The 22,401-nt window shown below is 34.3% G+C and overlaps 3 protein-coding genes across 3 annotated transcripts; 2 read left to right on the top strand and 1 right to left on the bottom strand.

The window, feature by feature from the left end:
- The first annotated feature begins 1,615 nt into the window (after positions 1-1,615).
- On the top strand, positions 1,616-1,963 carry LOC132253845 (vegetative cell wall protein gp1-like). The gene has a single exon (XM_059737099.1). The coding sequence runs from the start codon at positions 1,616-1,618 to the stop codon at positions 1,961-1,963; it is 348 nt and encodes a 115-aa protein (XP_059593082.1).
- Positions 1,964-6,636: 4,673 nt separating this feature from the next.
- Positions 6,637-7,077, bottom strand: LOC104879411 (transcription factor MYB44). Its single transcript, XM_010652147.1, has one exon. The coding sequence runs from the start codon at positions 7,075-7,077 to the stop codon at positions 6,637-6,639; it is 441 nt and encodes a 146-aa protein (XP_010650449.1).
- Positions 7,078-12,334: 5,257 nt separating this feature from the next.
- LOC100263523 (xyloglucan endotransglucosylase protein 1) lies at positions 12,335-14,065 on the top strand. Its single transcript, XM_002262725.4, has 3 exons — positions 12,335-12,722; positions 13,202-13,395; positions 13,477-14,065. The coding sequence occupies exons 1-3, from the start codon at positions 12,450-12,452 to the stop codon at positions 13,853-13,855; spliced, it is 846 nt and encodes a 281-aa protein (XP_002262761.1). The 5' UTR covers positions 12,335-12,449; the 3' UTR covers positions 13,856-14,065.
- The last annotated feature ends 8,336 nt before the right edge of the window (positions 14,066-22,401 follow it).

Here is a 22,401-nt window from a genome sequence, read left to right as displayed (position 1 = left end):
GTAGATTATGTTTCTAAATGGGTTGAGGCAATCCCCTGTAAGCAAAATGATCACAGGGTGGTTCTCAAGTTTCTTAAGGAGAACATTTTCTCAAGATTTGGGGTGCCCAAAGCCATAATCAGTGATGGAGGTGCTCATTTTTGCAACAAACCTTTTGAAGCCTTATTATCCAAGTATGGAGTGAAGCATAAGGTAGCCACACCTTATCATCCTCAGACTTTCGGGCAAGTTGAACTAGCTAACAGGGAAATAAAGAACATCTTGATGAAAGTAGTGAATTCCAACAGAAAAGATTGGTCTATTAGGCTTCACGATTCATTGTGGGCATATAGAACAGCTTATAAGACTATTCTAGGGATGTCTCCCTATCGTCTTGTCTATGGTAAAGCATGTCATCTCCCTGTGGAAGTTGAATACAAAGCTTGGTGGGCAATAAAGAAGCTGAACATGGACTTGATCAAGGCAGGAGAAAAGAGATTTCTAGACCTTAATGAGATGGAGGAATTAAGAAATAATGCTTATATCAATTCCAAAGTTGCAAAACAGAGGATGAAGAAGTGGCATGATCAACTCATCTCCAACAAGGAATTTCAGGAAGGGCAAAGAGTTTTACTGTATGACACAAGACTCCATATCTTTCCTGGGAAGCTCAAGTCGAGGTGGATAGGCCCGTTCATTATTCACCGAGTATGGTCCAATGGAGTGGTGGAATTATTGAATTCCAATGGCAAGGATAGCTTCAAAGTCAATGGATATCGTCTCAAGCCATTCATGGAGCCATTCAAACCAGAAAAGGAGGAGATCAACCTCCTTGAGCCTCAAAAAGCCTAAGAAAAAACGGGTTTGTTGGACGTGGTTTTACCACAGTCCAAAATTTTTGTAAATTTTGTAAATTTTCAAGTTTTTTCCATACATTTGATCTTAGTTTTTGATCTTAAATCATGTTTTTAGGTGTGTTTTAATCGTTTTGAATGATCCCAGGTGGAAGAAATTTCAAGGAGTTTGAAAAGAAAAAAATTGGGTCGAAATCGGAGCCAAAACAGAGCAAAAATAGGGGAAAAACAGAGCTCTGCGAAATTTCGCAGAGTGAAGGAAACTTCTGTGAACTGAGCATTTTGTTGCAAAACCATTCCGCAACACTATAGAAGTCTCTGCGAGGGTATTTCGCAGCTGCGAAAGTGAATTTGGCACACGAGTGCCACTTCGCAGTACAGTAGCATCCATTTGGCAGCTGCGAAACACAGTGCGAAGTGGAAAAGCGTGATTTCGCACCAAAAGTCTCATTCCGCAGGGTATTTCGCAATTGCGAAAGTGGTTTTGGCACACGAGTGCCACTTCGCAGCACAGTAACATCAATTTCGCAGCTGCGAAACTCACTGCGAAGTTGCTGCAAAAATGGCATTTTGCTGCGAAATTGGCGTTTTGTTGCGAAACTTAAACTGACCCTTAGGCTTCCGTTTTTCCTATTTATACCGGTCATTTGAGCTGCGAAAAGGGTTTCAAAAATTAGAGCACCATTCTCGCAGCCTGTTCGTCTTCTTCACCAAGCCACGTCGTCCGAGCCTCCGGTCATCTTCTCCGATCAGCAACGCCGGGCAAAGTTCGATAGCCCGAAATGGCGCGAACACGAGGGGCTAAGGCTTCATCTCCTTCGAACCGCAAGAAGAGTCTGCGAAAGGAGCCAAGCCCAGGTTCTGCTCCAGAGCCTTCGCCGTCAAGGCCAAATCCTCCTCTGGTGAAGCCCGCGCCACCAAAGCCGCCGGCAAGACGATACCTTACCAGGTCAGGCGGTCGGCCATTGCAGAAGAAACCCAGGGTGGAAAGCTCAGAACCCGTCGATTTGACTAAGCAATCTCCAGAGCCTTCCCCAATTCCATCACTGGTTCAAACTCCAATGCCGTCTCCGGTTCCCTCGCCGAGTCCCCCTCCAGTTCCATCGCCGGTACCATCTCCGGCGCCGTAAGAAAAATCTCAAGAGCCTCAAGCGCCACTTCCCGAGTCCCAAATTCAAGCTGAAACAGCTCTGGAAGAAGTAATCCGAAGGCCAATGCTACTTCAACCCCCAATTGAGGGAAACTTGGATTGTAGAACACGACCATTCCATTCCGAGCTATGCTTCGACTTACCGGCATTCAGAGTGAGGCCGGAGCTTGCCCAATCATTCCAGCTGCTGAGGAGGTATCACATGGAGCACTTGCTGACTCCAAGAGACTTTTTCTATCCCCGGATAGCCACGGATTTCTACCAGTCCATGACAACCAAAGAGGTCAGAAATCCAACCTTGATTCATTTCACAATCGATGGGAGACATGGTATATTGGGAGCACGACATATTGCTGAAGCCCTGCAAATTCCTTTTGAGCCAACCCAATTCGATAATTTTAGAGTTTGGGCAAATCCTACTGAGATAGAGATGGTTCGCACCATAATATCTATCCATTGCAGCATTGGACCCAAAGAAGGGGAGTTCTCCTGGAAGCTCTATACAAGATGTCAGAAGGATTCTTCTTTGGGCCTCATCATCTGATCATGGCAGTCCTTCTCTATTTTGAAGAGAATGTTCACAAGAAGAAGCTTCAGAGAGCAGATTGCATTCCCCTCCTCTTCCCAAGGCTGCTATGCCAAATTTTGGAGCAACTGGGATACCCCTCTGAGCCTCAGCTGGAGAGAAAGCGAATATGCCGTGAGTCATTCACTCTTGATAAATGGAATAATATGACGACCTACAAAGTTTATCAGCCTGGGCAGCCTCAACCAGCTGCAAGGAGAGCCTCCCCAAGACATATACCTGAAGGTATAACAGTTGCTGCTCCTGCCAGTCCTAGAGCTCCACCAGCTGCACCTACTTCATCTCAGCCATCCACATCAGCTGAGCCGAGGATGGCCATTCCTAATCTGAATATCGAGAGTTGTGTCGTGCATTGGAGACTCTTACAGCTTCTCAGAGCAATCTTGCTCAGGAGATGGCAGCCATCAGAGCATGCCAAGAGCAGATGTTAGCCTCTCAGGCTCAACAAGCTGCCATCTTAAGGCAGCTCCAAGTCCATTTCGATCTGCCACAAGCTGTAGAGCCCTCCACTGATACACCAGCAGAGCCAAACCCTCATCTTTCAGAGTCTCATCCTCCAGAGCCCGAAGCCCCAGCTGATCCACCTACTGAGGAGGCAGATCCTTCTGCCTAGCACCACCACCCCACTCATCAGACATTATATATATCTTCTGTTTATGTTTTTTATGCATTTTGTTTTTTTTTTTTTTAGTTGAAAAGAAGTCCCAGTATTTTGGTACTATATTTGGGATTCCTTGTGATTACTTGTCTTTTGCACTGTACTTGAATGAACAGAAAGTAATACAAGTTGAATTTTTCTTGTTAAAAGTTAGCATTAAGTTATTCTTATTTCCTTTTCTCACATATTCTATTCTTTTTGAAACATGTGGTTTTCCCCAATCAATATTCGAATTTGATTTCAGCAAGGAGGTACCACTTCCTCCCTTTTATTACAGTCACTCAAATCACATTGAGGACAATGCTCAGTTCGGTTAGGGGGGTATGAGGAAGGAAGTATGCTAAATCTTTTTGGTATTGCAATTATATTGGTTAATTAGTTGTAGATTTTACTTTTTGCTAGTGTTATTCTATTCTCCATGAATTTTAAGGAAAAATTTTCGAATTAAACCAAGAGAAATTGAACTGTTGTTTTTCACTTGGCTTAGAGTATGGATTATGCTTACTAAAGTGGTTCAATTGTTGAAGCTTCTATTGAAATTGAATTTAGTTCTTCCACTTTAAGCTATTCACACATTGTGCACATTAGATTCCGATTATAAGATGAAAAGCTATTTCCCTCTTGACTTAGGATAATTTTGGGACTTGGTATATTTGACCTCATTTGATAAAAATTGAAGCACCCTGCAAAAGGCCAATGAGCCTTTGAAATAAAGAAAGTTGTTTGCTTGCCTTGAAACCCGAGCAAGGTCTGAGGGGTATATGGTGAAAGCCTTTAAAGCCTGGTGCCCTAAGCCTTAATTGGTTGGGAGTCACCGACCTCAATGCTCGTTATAAGGGTGAATAGGTAAAGTTAGCATATGGTAGATGCTTGGGTATTAGAATCTCATTCTTAAAAGTCCGGGGAAAAATCCGAGGAGTTAGTGGTTGAAAGATCCTTAAAGCTTGGTGCCCTAAACCTTAATTGGTTGGGAGTCATCGATGGACCCCCATTACATGGACAAGTCAGAAAGAGTGCCCCATAAAGCTTCTCTAAAAAAAATAAATAAATAAATAAATAAATAAATAAAAAAAGATGATGAAAGTGTGTTCTTTTCTTATTGATTTTGGTTAATTTGCTAAAGTGTTGAAAAAAGATAGGTTGGGGGGAGAGACTAGTTTAGCATATTATTCTCGAAACCTAAGGAACCAATACACATAGATTTGTGTGGAAGACTAAAGTTTGATTCTTAGAAAGTGGAAATGATTTTAAAACTTCAGTTTGCATAATGCACTCCCTTGATTGACAGTGTTTAGCATAGGTGTTATGACTCTTGTTGAGATTTGGGTTTGTATTTCTTTAATGATTCATGTGAGAATTAGATCATCATGCCACTTGAGAATTATTTCCTTTCAGCATGATGTTGTAAATTTTAGTATAATTTGCTATTTATTTTCATTTTTCTCTCCTATATTGCTAAGGGACTAGCAATATGTCGGTTGGGGGGAGTGATTACTACTCAAAAAGTGTTATTTGATAGCCTATAATTAATCCTTTTAAACACTTTTAAGTAGTAGTTTAGGCCTTTTAACTCATTTGGCATGTTAAGGATCCTTTAAAGCAATTTTGATCACTTTGTGTAAGTTTTGGTGTTTTTGTTAGTATTTTTGATCACCAAAGCAAGTCAAGACTGAGGAGAGCTATGAGGAATCTTGGGCAAAGCTTAGAATTCACTTTCCAAGAGTGAATCCGGATTGCAAGGAGAAAAAAGCAAAGAGAATCTGCCAGAAAGCATATTCTTGATGACAGTCGTAGCAGCCACTTTTGGAGCACTTTCTGAAGTCCAAATGATGCATGCTATATACCATTTCAAAGCTCAGGAAGTCAACAATCCAATGCTTCAAACGGTGTGCAATTCGGAGTTGAAACGAAGAAGTTTCAGCCATTACAAGTCAATCACTCCGAGCTGAAGGAAGCATTTTGCAAAGTGTTGCGAAATCACCCTTTTGTTGCGAAGTGATTTCGCAGCATTTTTGTACAGTAAGGTGTTTCTCCTTCTGAAGATGCACGAACCATGCCGCGAGAAGGGAGCTGGGAACCTCAAGGTAGAAGCCAACTTCGCAGCCCTATGAAGATAGCTTGGTGTTGCGAAAATATTTCGCAGCCCTCTTGAGTGTCTGCGAAATCTCGCAGACACCATTTTTCTCCTGCGAAATGGTTCCTGAAGCCTCCCGATATTTGCTACCGACATTGGGAGATATTTTCCATTAGATTTTTGTTGTCTAAATCCCAAAATACTCCTTGTAAACCACCAATTACAAGATTCCTTAGTTTTTAAGTTAGTAAAAAGACTAAATATCTATGTAATAATTAGTTTTATATTATGTTCATATATATACCTCTCGGGAGGCTGTTCTCAGGGAGGAGTTCCTTCTGTAAATGTTTGGGTAAGCAAGTAAAGTCTATTGTCTTTCTACTGCCTTACCTTCTCACTTTGTATTTTCATTTTATTTCTAAGTTATGAATTCTCTGAGGAGTTTTCCCCAGAGAATGAGTAACTAAACCTCTAATTCCTTGGAGCTAAGGTTGCTGGGGAAGGTTCCAAGTGCAAGGATGCAAAGCTTTGTGGTTTTAGCTATTAATGAAGAGGAAGTGAAATCCTTTAGTGATTTCTATGTTTTTAGTTAACTTAAAACACCTTAGAGTCACCTAGGCCAACACTTGGTAAGGCAAGTGATTTCCAACCATGGAAATGCACTAGTTTACCCCTTGCGAGCCTCTGGGAGGTGACTTCAGGGTAGGATTTTCTAGAATAGCTAACACTTGGTAAGCTTTTGGACTCCTAGGAGACATCCATTAGTTATCTCTTGCGAGCTTTTGACGGGTAATCCAAGGTTAAAGATCACCTTGAATGGTTAAGGCTTAGTGAGAGGCTTAAACCATTGCAAGTTGCATCAGTGAGAGAATTAAAGTGAAATCTAATTGAAGGAGTCTCTGTACAACACCGGTTAGAGAATTGACTATGTGTTGAATCTCTAACGCGAGGAAATGAACCATCTGACCGGAGCTATGTCTTTTGCATGAGGAACCACCCCAGTGAACCTAACTCTCCAGGGAATGCTTTTCTTCCTAAATTATTCCAAACTTCTGTTATGATAGTTAGTTTAAGTCTCAACCTTTACCAATCAAAGTTTGTGTTTTACTTCTTAAGCTAACCATGAAATGAAACAAAACCAATTCACTTGGAATTGGTATCATTGAGAGCTTGTCAATCTTTCCCAGTGGACGATCCTAGAGCCACTATACTATAGTAGCTTTTTCTTTGCTACCCTAGTATATGGTGTTATAGGTTACAAATTTTGTTGATTAATCCCTCAATCAAGGAGCACCAGCTGGACACGAATCAGTTGAGACACCAATTGGGCACGAATCATGTACCAAAGGTCATCGGCTCAGGATTCTTCGGTACAGTGAAGGTCAAAGCCGATTGATTATCTAGAGACACCACCTTGTTGTGGTGAGGAGCATAGTCGAGATGTGGAGATTTGTACTTGTTCTCATAGGTCTCAATTCTTGGGAGGGAGAGGGTGAGCATTGTTGGAGGATAGTCTTTCTTCGAGGATGGCTCAAACTGTTGAGGAGGCACTTGGATCGCTCCAATTCTTGCCACAGGTCGATATAGATTTGGAGAAGAAACTATGGGAAAGCCAGTGTCGCTTACATCAGATCTAGTAGGATTGCCAGGGCTTAAGCAAAGCCCTGTTGCTGCCATCGAGGGGCCACCACCGCTCGATTGCCTCTTCTCAGGCCGCGATCCTTCGTTATCAACCAACACAGGCGTCGACACTTTTTCGATCTCTGCCGCAAACATCCTCTTCAAAGTCGTGTTCCAATGGTTCTTGATCGCAGTTCAATTTAGAAAGTAAGCCCTCTCTCGCCGGTTTCAATTATGAATTAAAAAAAAAAGTAAAATGGGGCGGGTATGGGAATTTATCATACCTGCCTCGTTTAATTTTTTAAATGGGATGGGGATGGGATTTTTTTTTAATAAATGGGGCGGAGTTGAGATGGGGGCGACCCTTCCCGAACCCACCCCGTTGCCATTCCTACCCAGCCTGACCTTTTCCACTAATGAAACATTTTGGAAAGGCTCATCAAATTAAAGAACAAATAAAAGCAAAATAAAAATGAAAAGAAAAAGAAAAGAAACCTACTACCTTAGCTCCATGTACCCAAGAGAAAGGGAATATTTCTATTTTTCCATTTATCCTTTTTTTTTTAATACAATTAAAAGAAATAATTGAGATAATATTACTTACAACTATATGGAATAGTTGAAAATAAATAAATAAATTAAAATAAAGTTGTTAAAGAGGCATTCAAATATAAAAATTTTATGCTTATTTTTTTATGGAATTGTAATTTTTACTAAATTATTTCATACAGAAAAAAATTCAATATTAAAAAAAATTACTTTATCTTTTTTTTTTTTTTTAATAATTTCTTTTGTACATGGTGGAATAATGGGATTTCAAAACTTAGTAGGTCCCTACCATAAAGATGACCACTTATACAATGAGTGGTGGTATGGATTAATAATGTGAGTAATTAGTGTTACTTTCTCTTCACATCCTCTCTAAAATGCTTTTCTAGGTTAATAATTAATTAAATATCTATAATTTTAAAATATATATAAAAAAAAAGGGAAAAAAAACCTAGACTTCTACATTACTTCAACAAAAATAGATCCTATATAGCATTGACTAAGGCTGAATCAGTTCTCAATCAATTGTATGAAGACATTTCTTTTGCCTAACATATGAAAAAAACAAAAATTGCTATTAATTTTATAAAATAATTAATTTATTTTAAAAATGTCACAGTAAAATATTTCTATTATGAAATAGAAAATAAAATTTCATCCTCAATCAAATCAAATAAACAATTATATCAACTACGTTGAATAATTATGTGGTGTTTATTTGTTTGTTTTTTTTTTTAAATAGAACTTTAAATTAAACTATGTTTACTAGTGTTAAGTATTGTGTTATTTATTTTTTTAATATTTTATTTTTATTAAGGGTTTAAAAAATCAACATATTATTTTTTTATTTAGAAAAAATCAAATATTTTAATTTTTTATTTATCTAAAAATTTATAATAAATCATAAAAAAATAGAAAAACAACCAAAAGTAAATTATTTTTAAAAATTTTTTTTTAAAAAAACGAACACCCTCTTAGTGTCATATACATAATATAAAAGTTTGTAACACTACATACTTTTATTTTTATTATCTATAAAGGAAATGGTTGCATGTGATAAATAAGCACTTAAAAATGGAAATTTTGGAAAGGAAGACCCATCTATACGTGAAATGGAAGTAATCCAAATTAGAAGGAATCCTTAACAAACACTCTTCAATAATAGCATACCCATTGATTATTCCTGGCCTTTTTCCTACTACCAATGCCTTTGTTTTTTAATGTTTCATGGCAACTACCTCATCCTTGTCTCCATATCAACATTTCCAATCTTATTTCTACGCGTAAACACAAATGTTGGCTGTACTTTAAGGGAAATCAACTAAATAAAAATGGAAAAATGGCTTCTTCTTTTTTTCCAAATTCTCTCGTCAGTTGCCCTTTTTTCCTTCTTCTTCTTTTTTTTTTTTTTTCAATTTTATTGGGAAAAAGAAAAGGACCCTTGATGGTGGAAATTACACTATAAATTTAATGCTTTGTGAATCCAAACTCATCTCCACCCAATGAATGTAGAGACCCTGTTTTGGTCAACACCATTTTGGCCCATAGCTTTTTCTTTCAATGTACACGACAGCTAGTTGGAAATAACCCTTTTCCACCGCCACCCATCAATTATATATTCAATTCAAATTTGCTTTTGAGAAAAATATCAAAACTAAATTGATAATTAAGAAGAGGCAAATTTTGAGGGAAAAAAAAAATCGATCCCAAACAAAAGAAATACACAATGGTTGCTTTTGTGATTGCTATGGTTTAAATTTATTTTTTTTAAAACAAAAAAAGCTAAAACATTAATATAATTTATTTTAAAATTATAAAATTCAATTTTGAGTGAAATTAACTCATCTAAATCTCACAATCTCTAAGCTTTGCAATGAAATGATGCCTTTATAAACAAAAGGGGGAGTAAAAGCTTAAGGTCTGGTAGTCTCAACCCTGCTTCGAGGTTATGGCGTCTTTGAACCTTTGGAAGATAGTCTGACACTCCAGTTCCCACCTCCATTCCCTCCCCTTCTTCAAGTCAATGAGAGGGATAGCCATCTCAGAGTATCCCTTAATAAACCGTCTATAGTAGTTAGCTAATCCAAGGAAAGAACACTGTTCTGTTACATTTGTGGAGGCAAGCCAATCCCGAATTGTTACCACCTTAAATCTATCCATCTAACTATTATTTAATTGATCTTTACTTAAGAATTAAAGATCAAATTATTTTGAACCTTACGTTAATGAATTTTTTTTTTTGAAATAATTTGAATTATTTTTTGGACTGTCTGTTTAAAAATTTTAATTTATTATATAAGTTAAATGAATATAATAAATATTCATAATTCTTCTTAATCCAAATAATACAAGAAAGAAAAAATAAAAATAAATCTCAATTTTTAATTGTGAAACACAAGAAAATACATTAACTAAAGTGAAAATTTTGAAAATATGTTTAATATATATATATATTTAAAAAAAATTATAGAATAATAAAAAGTTCAAATGAATTTTTTTACTATTTTTTCACTTTCCCACAGCCAAACACACCCTTAATATACCTTAAAGAGTAATTAGAAACCTTTTTAACAATTTTATCCTCATTAAAATAAGACTTTAATTCAAATATCAAGTTAATAAAAAAGAGAAATATGGGATATAAAAAGGAAACAAAGAATTAGAGAATTAAAAAACATGATGGTACGTTTGGCTCTGAAAAAGAAAAATATATTTTTCATATTGGTTTTATTATAAAAAATATAAAATAAATCAAATATAATTAAAAAAATATTAAGAAATTTACATATTTTTAAATTATTTAATTTTTATATAAATAATTAAATAAGCAAAAAAATTTTAAATAATCTATTAATTAAAAAAAATTTCAATTTTTTTCCTCGTATTCTTCTTCCTATATTCATTTTTCTCACATTTTGGAGTATGGGAAAAGCAATTGGAATTTGACAACTCATTCATTCGACCCACATAACAATGTCGTGTCCCGTGATCCTATTTACTACATCTGAAAGCGACTTGGAATTTATCTTCTACATTCACATGTTTCCAATGCCATAATCGTACATTTTGAATTTATTTTATTTTATTTTTTTTAATTTTACATTCAAACGGTAACATATCAAGGATATTTTTTTTTCATTTATTATTAACTAATTATTATCATATTAATACTTTACACCACTTTATTTTCAAATTTATTATTTTCTGTTTAGTGGTTTAGTAAAATATTTTCATCATGTTTGGTTATTGGAGAGTTTGAAGGAAAATTTAAGAAAAGGAAACTAAAGAAGAAAATTAGAATGAAAGAAAAAATAAAAAATAAAAAATAAAAAATAAATTTAAAATCAATGAATTATTTTTATGTACCATTTTAAACTTTTTTATACTTATTTAATTTTTTTATGTAAAGATTAAATAATTTTAAAACATATAATTTTGTTAATAATTTTAATTATATTTGACTTCCTTTTATATTTTTTATAGTAAAATTAAATACGAGAAAGTCATTTTCCTTCATAATCAAACATAGTCATTAGTTTATACACCCATTTCAAAAGCTTAAGATATTAAGCTTATGTTTGGTTTTTGAAAATTACTAAGGTAAGAAAATAAATGTAAAGAAAAATTATTTTCTCATGTTTGGTTGTTTATGAAAAAAAAAAAATCAAATGTAATTAAAATTAGTTAGAAACTTATATATTTTTAAATTATTTAATCTTTATATCGATGAGTTAAACTAAGTAAAATAAGTTTGAAGTAAAAAATAAAAATAATTTATCTACTTTTAATTTATTTTTTATTTTCCTTTATATTTTTTTTCCTTCTACTTTTCCTTTGTATTTTCATTCCCTTTCATTTTCTCTCAAATTTTTCGAGAACCAAACATATCTTAAATAATGGTTCAATTTGTACTGTTTATATCTCCAACACATTTTACTTAGCTTAATGAGATGATGATATTGTAGCTTGAGAAGGAAAAAAAATCAAGCCTTTGTTTGGTTCTCGACAAATTTTATGAAAAATATGAGGAAAAGAAAATAGAAATGAAAAATAAAAAAAAACAAAAAGTTACAAAAAATAAAAAATAAATTTAAACTTAATAAAATATTTTTTTTTTATGATTTTTCAAACTTATTTTAATTATTTCTCTTTATTGTATAAAGATAAAATAATTTAAAAATATATAAATTTTTCTTAACACTTTTTGTTTTTTTTTTTTTTTACTGCTTTCTAAAACTAAACGGGAAAAGTATGTCTTGCTTCATATATTAAAAAAAATGAAAAATAAAAACTCATTCACAACTCTAAAAATATTTGGATATTATTTCTTAATATGATTTTGAAACAAATTTTTATTTCCTATCTTAGTGAATTAAATTTTAAATAAATGTTATATATTATTTGCTTTTCAAACTATCTAATATTATAAAAATAAATATCATTTAAAATAAATGAGTTTTTATTTATATTTTTTATTTTATTTATTTATTTGGATATATTAAAACCTATTAGCATCTATTACCAAATATAATGACTTGGAATTAAAATCTTCAGCCCACAAAAGTAAGAGTTTTCAATACTCTGAAGAATGATAAGATCTATATGAAAATTATATATATTGAAAAATAGAAAGGAGAAGGAAAGAGGGGGATGGCGGTGTGCCGAACCTACGCATAAAAGAAGTTGTTATCGACCAGCTGTCGAAATCATGGCTTGAGGACCCTACACAGAGAGAATCCCAATCATTCTTTAAAAACTCTTCCCCACAAACAACCCAATGCCTTAAAAGCACCCAACTCCCCTCAAATAACACCAATGCCTTCCAGCTTCTGCTACTTTGCTCAGCTGTCTCCAGTTGTTGGTCACTCACGCGTCTCCCACATCATACGCTCTCTCTCTCAACCCTATATATACCAATCCCTCTCTTCCTCTAAACCTCACATCCAATACTCTACAAAACCCACTATTCTCTTCTCAAAATGGGGTCTTCTTCAAATAGGTATTCATTTTTTTGCTTGGTTTTTGCAATGGTTCTGGCTACTGCCTCTGCTGGTAACTTCTATCAAGACTTTGACATAACATGGGGCGATCATCGTGCTAAGATCTTCAATGGAGGACAGCTTCTGTCTCTCTCTCTGGACAAGACATCTGGGTCTGGGTTTCAGTCCAAGAAGGAGTATTTGTTTGGGAGGATTGATATGCAGCTCAAGCTTGTTGCTGGTAACTCCGCTGGCACTGTCACTGCCTACTACGTATGTCATCATTCTCAAACTTCATTCCTCTTCTACTTCGATATCATTACAAAACTTTATTTTGTTAGGGATGATAGTGCTTTTCTCATGTTCACAAAAGATGAAAGTTGCTTGAATATATGTTTGCGTAAAAGATAAGATTTCTCAACATACTTGTTCTCGTGACCTCCTTTAAAATGGTGGGTGAGTGACCGTTTTTCTTTCTTTTTCCTTTTGGGAACTCGGGAGTAGTTTTGTCCCCTCAGGGTATAGAGTGATTATTATAGAAGGTATTATTTTGTTTGTTTTGAAATATTAAAGTGTGTCAAAAACAGTATTTAGTTTTAAAAATAGAAAACAGTTGTCGTTTTTATTATCAACCAACAAGTCCTGTTTCATCAACTCTCTCTCCAAACTTCTTTAAGGAACATTACTTGATACCTGCTATGTAGTGAAATCGTAGGATGAAATTGGAAATTGAGGTTATATTTGTGATGCAGTTGTCTTCTCAAGGGCCAACCCATGATGAGATCGACTTTGAGTTCTTGGGAAACCTAAGTGGAGATCCTTATATCCTCCACACCAATGTATTCACTCAAGGGAAGGGCAACAGGGAGCAACAATTCTACCTCTGGTTCGACCCCACCCGTAACTTCCACACCTACTCCATCGCCTGGAGCGCCCAACACATCATGTACGTAACCCTACATTCCAACGCTACTTCCATTCTTTTTCTATAAACTAAAACTGAACTGGGTGTTGGTTTTTTCATCAGTTTCTTGGTAGACAACGTTCCCATAAGGCTATTCAAGAATGCAGAATCAATGGGAGTTCCCTTCCCAAAGAACCAGCCAATGAGGATATACTCAAGCCTCTGGAATGCGGATGACTGGGCCACAAGAGGAGGGTTGGTGAAAACTGACTGGTCCAAGGCACCCTTCACAGCATACTACAGAAACTTCAGAGCCAGCACTTCCACCTCTACAAGCACATTCTCTGACAGTGCCTTCCAGACCCAGGAACTTGATGCCTACGGCAGAAGAAGGCTGAGATGGGTTCAGAAGAACTTCATGATTTACAACTACTGCACTGATCTCAAACGCTTCCCTCAAGGTGTCCCTCCTGAGTGTAAGCACTCAAGGTTTAATCTCTAGAACAGTTTGGGTGGAGTTTGTATAATTAAGGGTGAGCCATGAATATTCTTTTGTTGTTTCCTCTCCATTATGGGCTTGATGCTTATAACATAGGGTACAAATAAATTATTCTTTGCTTTGTATTTAAAGGTTAATTGGTGTAATTTATCAATCTGTTTTTGTATTTCAAATAAATAATATAATGAATTATATGGTGTTGTATTTTTTGAATTTTAGAGAGGAACCAGTTCGATCAAGCAATCTAAAATGAAAAACAAGTATAGAATGTCATTTTCCAACATAGAATGAAAAATGACATGATCCAATCAGATCGACACCAGGTCACAGCTCAGATCCTCCATAAACAATCGATTGATAATCTGTACATAATTCCAAAAATCCAAAACAACTATTCTACCTTTCTGAAATGAAAATATTTCTCCATCCCTAAACAAATAATATTTCCTCAAATATTTCTAGCTCTGTTATTCCTTGTTGGTTTGTATGGAGTTGGTTGGTGTTTGTTTGTACATAATTCATCTTTCTTCTTTTTAACATGTAACATCTCATTGAAAAGGGGAACAAAAAAAGTTCTTCCTCCACAAAAAATATTGTCCTTATACTACAACAAACTTCTCATATAATTTTAATCATGAATGCAATTTTAAGGCACAAAAAGAAGTTTTTGCAATCAAAATTTTTTTGCATAGAAATAAGGTTGATTCGTTCTCAATAGCCATGAGATGATCATCTTAAGGTAAACCTTTTGTCAATGGATGCTCCTATTACACTTGTACCTGGGATGAAGTTTATAGTCACAATAATTATTTTTGAGGGATGAAGTTTATATTCTTGGAAAACAAAGGTTTTCTCAATGATGAAGGTTGGTTCATGACAGAAAGATTACATTTCATCCCATCATGTATTCATGGCAAATAATTTTTATAACATTTTTACATGAATTTTTTATTTATAGAAAAAAGGATGAGGTTTGTAGTCATGGATAAAAAAATATTCTTTTAGGGATGAAGTTACAATCATGCAAGAAAAAAAAAAAAAAAAAAAAAAGAGTTTTAAAGATGAAATTTATGTCATGGTAATTAAAAGAAATTTCTCCATGGTTTTTTCATATTATATTTGGTGTCCCTTCTTTTTGGTTGAATGTTATTGGATTATCATTCTTGATTCTTGTTAAGTTGTTATTATTGTTGAGTGATGGTTATTATTGTGGAGGAATCTCTTAACCTTGGCAGGTGAATACTCTAAATCTCTTCCTTTAACTTCCCAACAAGTGGTATCAAAGTCTAGTTGTGGGAACTTTTATTTTTGAAAGGGATGGAAATAGAAAGGAACTTAGTAACCATGGTAAAACTTAACAATTCAAATTGGGCTATGTGGAAGTCCATGATGGTAGATTTTCTCACCATCAAAGATTTGTTAGATACTCTTGAGGGTGAAAAAGTTAGGCTTAAAGATATTTCTGATTTGGAGTGGAATAAGATGAACAAAAAAGCAATTGCCTACATTAGGCAATGGATTGATGCAACCCCACGTCATTATGTGGCATATAAAACAAATGGCCATAGTCTCTAGAAGAAACTGGAATCAATGTTTGAACAAAAAATTGTTAGGAATAAAATTTTCTTGTTAAAGAAGTTAGAGAACATGAAGTTAAAGGAATGAACACTAATGACAGATCATTTGAATGTTTTTAGAGTATTGCAAATCAATTGGTTGCTATGAAAATGGTTATGGATGATGAGATACAAGCTTCTTTGTTATTGTGTTCACTACCAGACAGTTGAGAAACTTTTGTTGTGACTATTAGTAACTCTGTTTCGAATGGTGTATTATCTATGGAGCTTGTGAAGGGAAATTTGTTCAATGAAAAAACAAGAAGGAAGGCTTATGATCCAGAAAATGCACAAGTCCTCATCATAGAAAGTAGAGGAAGAACCAGGAATTGAGGACAAAAAGGTCATGACAAGTTCGAGGGGAAGTCTTAGTCCAGAGATAAAATAAAATGTTTCCATTGTGGAAAAGATGAGCATATGAAAAAGAATTTTCAAATTTGGAAAATGGAACAGAATAGATAGAATCAGGAAAAATAAGATAACAAGAATATCACAACCTCTATATCCAACAGTGATTAAGTTTTAGTGCTCTCAAATGAGTGTTTGCATGTAGATGAGCAAAGAGTTGAGTGGATTGTAAACACTGCAACCTCCTACCATGCTACTCCTCACTTGGAGTTGTTTTCTTATTATAGAGTTAGAAACTTTGGCACATTTAAGATGGGAAACTCTAGTCACTCCAAGATTGTAGGGATATGTGGTGTTTTCTTTGCAACCAATATGAAGTGTAAGTTGACATTGAAATATACAAGGCATGTTCCAGATTCATGCCTTAATTTGATGTTATGTTCTGCCTTGGATAAGCAAGATTATAAAATCTCAAACATAAATTTTAATTAATGTTGCATCTTTTCTCTTTGCAAGGTATAGGGTGACATTTGCAATTGTTGCAATTTTGAGATTACAAGATCATACGTAAGATCTTATTGTCATGCATAGATGTTGAAGTTTTGGATACTTTTGGGTACATACCTATATCTTTTAAAAGATACATTTGATGAAATTACCAAGTCATGTTCTTTTTTATTATTATTATGTATGTTTGTTGGATTCTTTCTACATAAATTTTGGTACATGTTAATATCATTTTAGTAAAATTTCAAATATAGACTTAAAATAATGTAGTTCTTTTATCTACTTGCAAGAAGTTGAATAACATTTGTAGTAGTTGCAATTTTGAGAATACAACATCAGCATAGGTTCTTACTATCATGTATGTAAAGTTGCAATTAGTTTTTTCTTTTATTGGATATTTTTAGGTACATATCTTATCTATATTTTTTCCCTAAAAGTTCATTGCTATATTTTTTATTTTTTTAATGTATTTTGGTATATGTTTATATCTTTTTAATTAGTACTTTTAAATATAAACATAAACTAATGTTGTTTTTTTTTTCTTATTTGCAAGAGGTTGGGTGATATTTGCAACATTTACAATTTTTAGAGTACAAGATCATGCATAAGTTTTTGTCATCATGTATAACTATTAGATTTTTTGGTAAATATCTATCATTTATATATATATATATTTGATACAAGTACAAGATCATGTATAAATTCTTGTTATCATGCATAATTATTTAATTTTTGGTTCTTTTTTAGTAAATATGTTATATATATATGATAATACTATAAGATCATGTATACCTGCTAGGTTGTTTGTGGATACATTTCGATATATTTAGGATACATATTTATATATTTTTAATGAACTTTCAAACATAAACATAAAATAATGTTACTTTTTTCTTTCTTGCTAGAGGTTAGGTGACATTTGCAGTAGTTGCAGTTTTTAGAGGAGAAGATCACGCATAAATTTTTGTTATCATATACAATTACTTGATATTTGTTTTTTTTTTTTGGTAAATATCTATCCTTTTTTCATATATATTTGATAAGATAACAAGATTATATATAGTTGTTAGGTTGTTTAGGAATACATTTGGATACATGTTTATATCCTTTTATTAATCTTTCAACTATAAACATATACTAATGTTTTTTTCTTACTTGTAGAAGGTTAGGTGGCATTTGCAGCAATTACAACACTTTTGAAGGCACAAGATCATGCATACATTATATTTATCATGTATAACTATTGAATTTTTGGGTACATATTTGCCTTTTTTTGTATGCATGTGATGATAATACAAGATTATGCAAGGATATTAAGTTTTTTTTTTTTGTCAATATATTTGCCTACATGTTCATATATATATATATATATATATATATATATATATATATATATATATATATATATATATATATAATATACTTTATACATTCATGTAGTTTATCTATATATATATATATATATATACACACACACACACAACAAGTTCAATTTTTGTAGATCATTTGGGCAATAGGTTAGGTTGTTGACATGTTCCATATGCAACCTTGATATGAAATAAAACAATTTCCTTTATATGAATAAAGAAATCTTGACATAAAAGAAATTGTATTCCTTGACATAAGAATAAAGGAACCTTAACATATTAAAATTTCAACTTTGAAAAAAAAAATCCTTGACATATGTGTAAATTAAATTTAAAAGCATATAAAACAACATTGACATATATCATACTTAAGCTTAACATATATTGAATATAATCTTGATAAAACAATGAGTCAACCTTCACATATGTTTAACCTAACCTTGACTAAAATGGATGAAACATTCACATATGTCATATTAATAAGATTCCTACATTGATAGAAATAAGGTCTACCTTAACATATGCATATGTCAAGCTAGCTTTTATCATTTCTTGACACTGGCATAGATGACATATGTGAACACTGATCTACCTTAACAGATATCCCTTATCTTGACGATGAAAAACTGTCAATGAAGAGCTTTTTTCTTGTAGTGTGGAAGCTCACTAAAGGCTCATTGGTTGTTGCAAAAGAAGAAGCATGTTGCACTTAATTTGTACAAGACCCAAGGGAAAGCTTGTAATGAGGAGTTACATGCTATAAAGGGTACTTCCTTGGAGTTGTGGCATAAAAGTTTGGGACATATGAGTGAGAAAGGATTGCAAGTTTTGGCAAGGAAGTTCTTAATTCCCTTGGCAAAAAATGAATCCTTGTCTTCTTGTGATCATTGTTTGGTTGGAAAACAACATAAGGTTTCCTTTAGTAGTAGATATAAGAAGAAGTTAGAAAAGTTGGAGTTGGTACACTTTGATGTTTGTGGCCCCATGGATGTGGAAACTCTTAGAGGAAATAAATACTTTATCACCTTTATTGATGATGCTACTAGGAAGGTATGGATTTATTTGCTTAGATCAAAGGATCAAGTATTTTAGTATTTTCTACAATTTCATCCCATGATTGAGAAAGAGACTAGAAGGAAATTGATATGTCTTAGGTATAATAATGGAAGTGAGTACAACTCAAGGGAGTTTGAAGTTTATTGCACTACAAATGGTATAAGACATGAGAAAACAATCTCAAGCACTCCACGACATAATGGTGTGGTTGAAAGGATGAATCACTCCACATCATTGAGAGGGATAGGTGTATGCTAAAAATTGCAAAGTTGTCTAAGGTGTAAAACTTTTGTCCATGTTCCCAAATAACATAAATCCAAACTTGATGATAAGACAGTTCCACATGTCTTTGTTAGGTATGGTGATGAAGACTTTGGATTCAAATTTTGGGATCTAACCAAGAAGAAATTGGTAAGAAGTAGATATATGGTCATTCAAAAAGATCAAACTTTAGGAGATTTTGACAAACCTAATCAATCCAAAGCTATAAGTAACGACTTTATTGAGTTGGTACTTATTCCTTCATCATTAGAGCAGCCCAAAAATGAAGAGGAGGAAATTGATGAGCTACCAAGAGATGATAGTGCAAATGACATAGCTACACAAGAGCCAGTTGAGCATGAGGAGTAGGGGGAGCAATCACTTCATCAGGAGGCTTTGGTACCCCAAGCTAAGAGGTCTACTAGAGAGTATTGTCCTTTTACTAGATATTCTTCCTCTAAGTACATGTTAATAATTGATGAGAAGGAGCTGATTCGTCCCTAGCAACGGCAGTGGCAATGGCACCATTTGATTCGGGGTTCGATCCCCGGCAACGGCGCCATTTGATTCGTGCCCATTTGGTGTCTCAACTGATTCATGTCCAGCTGGTGCTCCTTGATTGAGGGAGTAATCAACAAAATTTATAACCTATTACACCATATACTAGGGTAGCAAAGACAAAGCTACTATAGCATAGTGGCTCTAGGATCGTTCACTGGGATGGGTTTTCACTTTGCAAATGATATTAATTCAAAGCTGAATTGGTGCCTTTTCATTTCAAGGTTAGCTTTAAAAGAAAACATAAAGATGTTTGAATGAAAAAGGTTTGGTTTTAAACTAACCAAAAATAGTAACTGATTTTACTTATAAAGAAAAGTGTTTCTTGGAGTTCAGATCACTAGGCTCGTTCCTCATACAAAAAGGAGAGTTCCGGTCACTTGTTTCTTTTCCTCGCATTAGAGAATTAACATATAGTTTATTCTCTAACCGGTGTTGTACAGGTGCTTCCCATTAATGGGTTCAAACACTAAATCCCTCTCACTGATGCAACTTGCAATGGCTCATACCTCTCACCTAGCACTTGCCATTCAAGGTGATCTTTAACCTTGGATTACCCGTCAAAAGCTCGCAAGAGATAACTAATGGATGTCTCCTTGGAGTCCAAAAGCTTACCAAGTGTTGGCTATTCTAGAAAATCCTACCTTCAAGTCACCTCCCAGAGGCTCGCAAGGGGTAAACTAGTGCATCTCCATGGACGGAGATCACTTGCCTTACCAAGTGTTGGCCCAGGTGAATTAAAGGCGTTTTAAGTTAACTAAAAAGATAAAAACCATTAACGGGTCACACTTTCTCTTCATTAAAAACTAAAACAACAAAACTTCCAATTTATGCATGTGTAAACTTACCCGGCTTTCCTCACTCCAAGAGACAAAGAGCCTAGCCTCTCATCCTCTGAGGAAAAATCCTCAAAGTTTGGTTGGCTAGAAATAAAAATGAAAGAGAAGACAAGAATATATATGAAAAACAGAGCAAGTGCTCTGTTTGTTGATTCTATATATGATATATCTATATATTGATCGGATTACATATATCTCCGAGCGTCTCCTGAGAGTGTTTACAAGAGAGTTTATATAGGAAGGTAATTTACCCTTCCTTGGATACTTCCTAGCTAAGGAATTACATGAGTGGCTGAATACAAGGAGAAAATGGAAATTTATACAAAAATATCTGAAGAAAAATATCCAAAAGAGTCGGTGGCAAATATCGGGAAGCACTAAGGACCATTTCGCAGGAGAAAATGGTGTCTGCGAGATTTCGCAGACACTCATGAAGGGTTGCGAAATCACTTCGCAGCAACAAGCTATCCTCACAGGGCTGCGAAGTTGGCTTCCACCTTGAGGTTCTCAGCTTCCAGCTTGCGGCATATATCGGGTGACTTCAGGAGGAAATCCACAACACTGTACAAAAAGGCTGCGAAATTCTCGCAACAAAAGGCTGATTCCGCAACACTTTAGAGTGATTGACTTGAAGTGGCTGTAACTTCTTCGTTTCAACTCCGAATCACGCACCGTTTGAAGCATTGGATTCTTGACTTCCTGAGCTTTGAAATGGTGTATAGCATGCATCATTTGGAATTCAGAAAGTGCTCCAAAAGTGGCTGCTACTGTCATCAAGAATAGGATTTATGGCAGATTCTCTTTGCTTTTTCTCCTTGCAATCCGGATTCACTCTTGGCAAATGAATTCTAAGCTTTGCCCAAGATTCCTCATAGCTCTCCTCAGACTTGACTTGCTTTGGTGATCAAAATACTAACAAAAACACCAAAACTTACACAAAGTGATCAAAATTGCTTTAAAGGATCCTTAACATGCCAATTGAGTTAAAAGGCCTAAACTACTACTCAAAAGTGTTTAAAAGGATTAATTATAGGCTATCAAATAGCACTTTTTGAGTAGTAATCAGGAGCAATAGAGTTTCCAGGAAGCTAAGTTTTATTAGGATAGTTGCAATTGTTTGAGAGCCATGCGAGATGAGATGGATTATTGCATTAAAATTATATGAGTAGGTACAACTTCCTAAAGGAATAAAATCATTGAAAAACAAATGGGTATTCAAGTGGTTGAGGGATATAGTTAAAGAAAATAAGTCAAGTTGATAAAGATTCACACCAACAAAAATGTCTCAAATATGTTGACAAAGGTTGTCACTAAGCAAAAGCTTTAGTCCTGCATTGACATAACAGGTTTGAACTCCATGTGATGGGTTTATGGATTTGAATTCCTACCTCATATGTTGGAGGGGGAGATTGTTGGGCTAAGTTTGTCCAGACCATGAGCCCATATATTAGACTATTTTATATTTGAGTATTCCTTAAGTGCAAATATAAATAACATTAAAGTTTTGGTATTATGAGAGAAGGGGTGATTGAGAAAATGAATATATATATATATATATAGGATTGTTTTTTGGGCACTGTTCTAAGGCTCAAGGGTGAAGTTACAAGTTCTTTCATCAACCTTTTGAGGAAATCCCTATGGTACGTATAATTTCTTCCTAATCTCTTTTTGTTCATTGTTTTCTAGGGTGATGGATTCCCACCTCAAATATTGAGATATATTTATATAAGTTTTCAAAGTGAAGAAACCTATGAGGACTTAACTATTGTATCACCATTTGGAGGGTTTTTCCATGTTATATTTGATGTCCCTTTTTTTTATTAAATGTTCTTGGATTATCATTTTTTATTCTTGTTAGGTTGCTATTATTGTTGAGTGGTGGTTATTATTATGGAAAATCTTTTGAACTTGGCAAGTGAATACTCTAGATCTCTCATTTTAACTTCTTAACAAAGCCATGGGTGGATTGACCATTTTCTTCACAACAAAGCAAGATG

This window comes from Vitis vinifera, chromosome 5 (assembly GCF_030704535.1).
Source record: "Vitis vinifera cultivar Pinot Noir 40024 chromosome 5, ASM3070453v1".
Classification (NCBI taxonomy): Eukaryota; Viridiplantae; Streptophyta; class Magnoliopsida; order Vitales; family Vitaceae; genus Vitis; species Vitis vinifera.
Note: the sequence above shows the minus strand (reverse complement) of the source record. Positions and strands in the feature narration are given on the sequence as shown.

What these genes read in the sequence shown, in the direction of transcription:
- LOC100263523 (XM_002262725.4), top strand. Translation starts at nt 12,450, where the DNA reads ATGGGGTCTTCTTCAAATAGGTATTCATTTTTTTGCTTGGTTTTTGCA. An exon ending in GCACTGTCACTGCCTACTAC is followed by an intron (nt 12,723 to 13,201) that starts GTATGTCATCAT and finishes TTTGTGATGCAG; the next exon opens with TTGTCTTCTCAAGGGCCAAC. An exon ending in TGGAGCGCCCAACACATCAT is followed by an intron (nt 13,396 to 13,476) that starts GTACGTAACCCT and finishes TTTTTTCATCAG; the next exon opens with TTTCTTGGTAGACAACGTTC.
- LOC104879411 (XM_010652147.1), bottom strand. Translation starts at nt 7,077, where the DNA reads ATGTTTGCGGCAGAGATCGAAAAAGTGTCGACGCCTGTGTTGGTTGAT.
- LOC132253845 (XM_059737099.1), top strand. Translation starts at nt 1,616, where the DNA reads ATGGCGCGAACACGAGGGGCTAAGGCTTCATCTCCTTCGAACCGCAAG.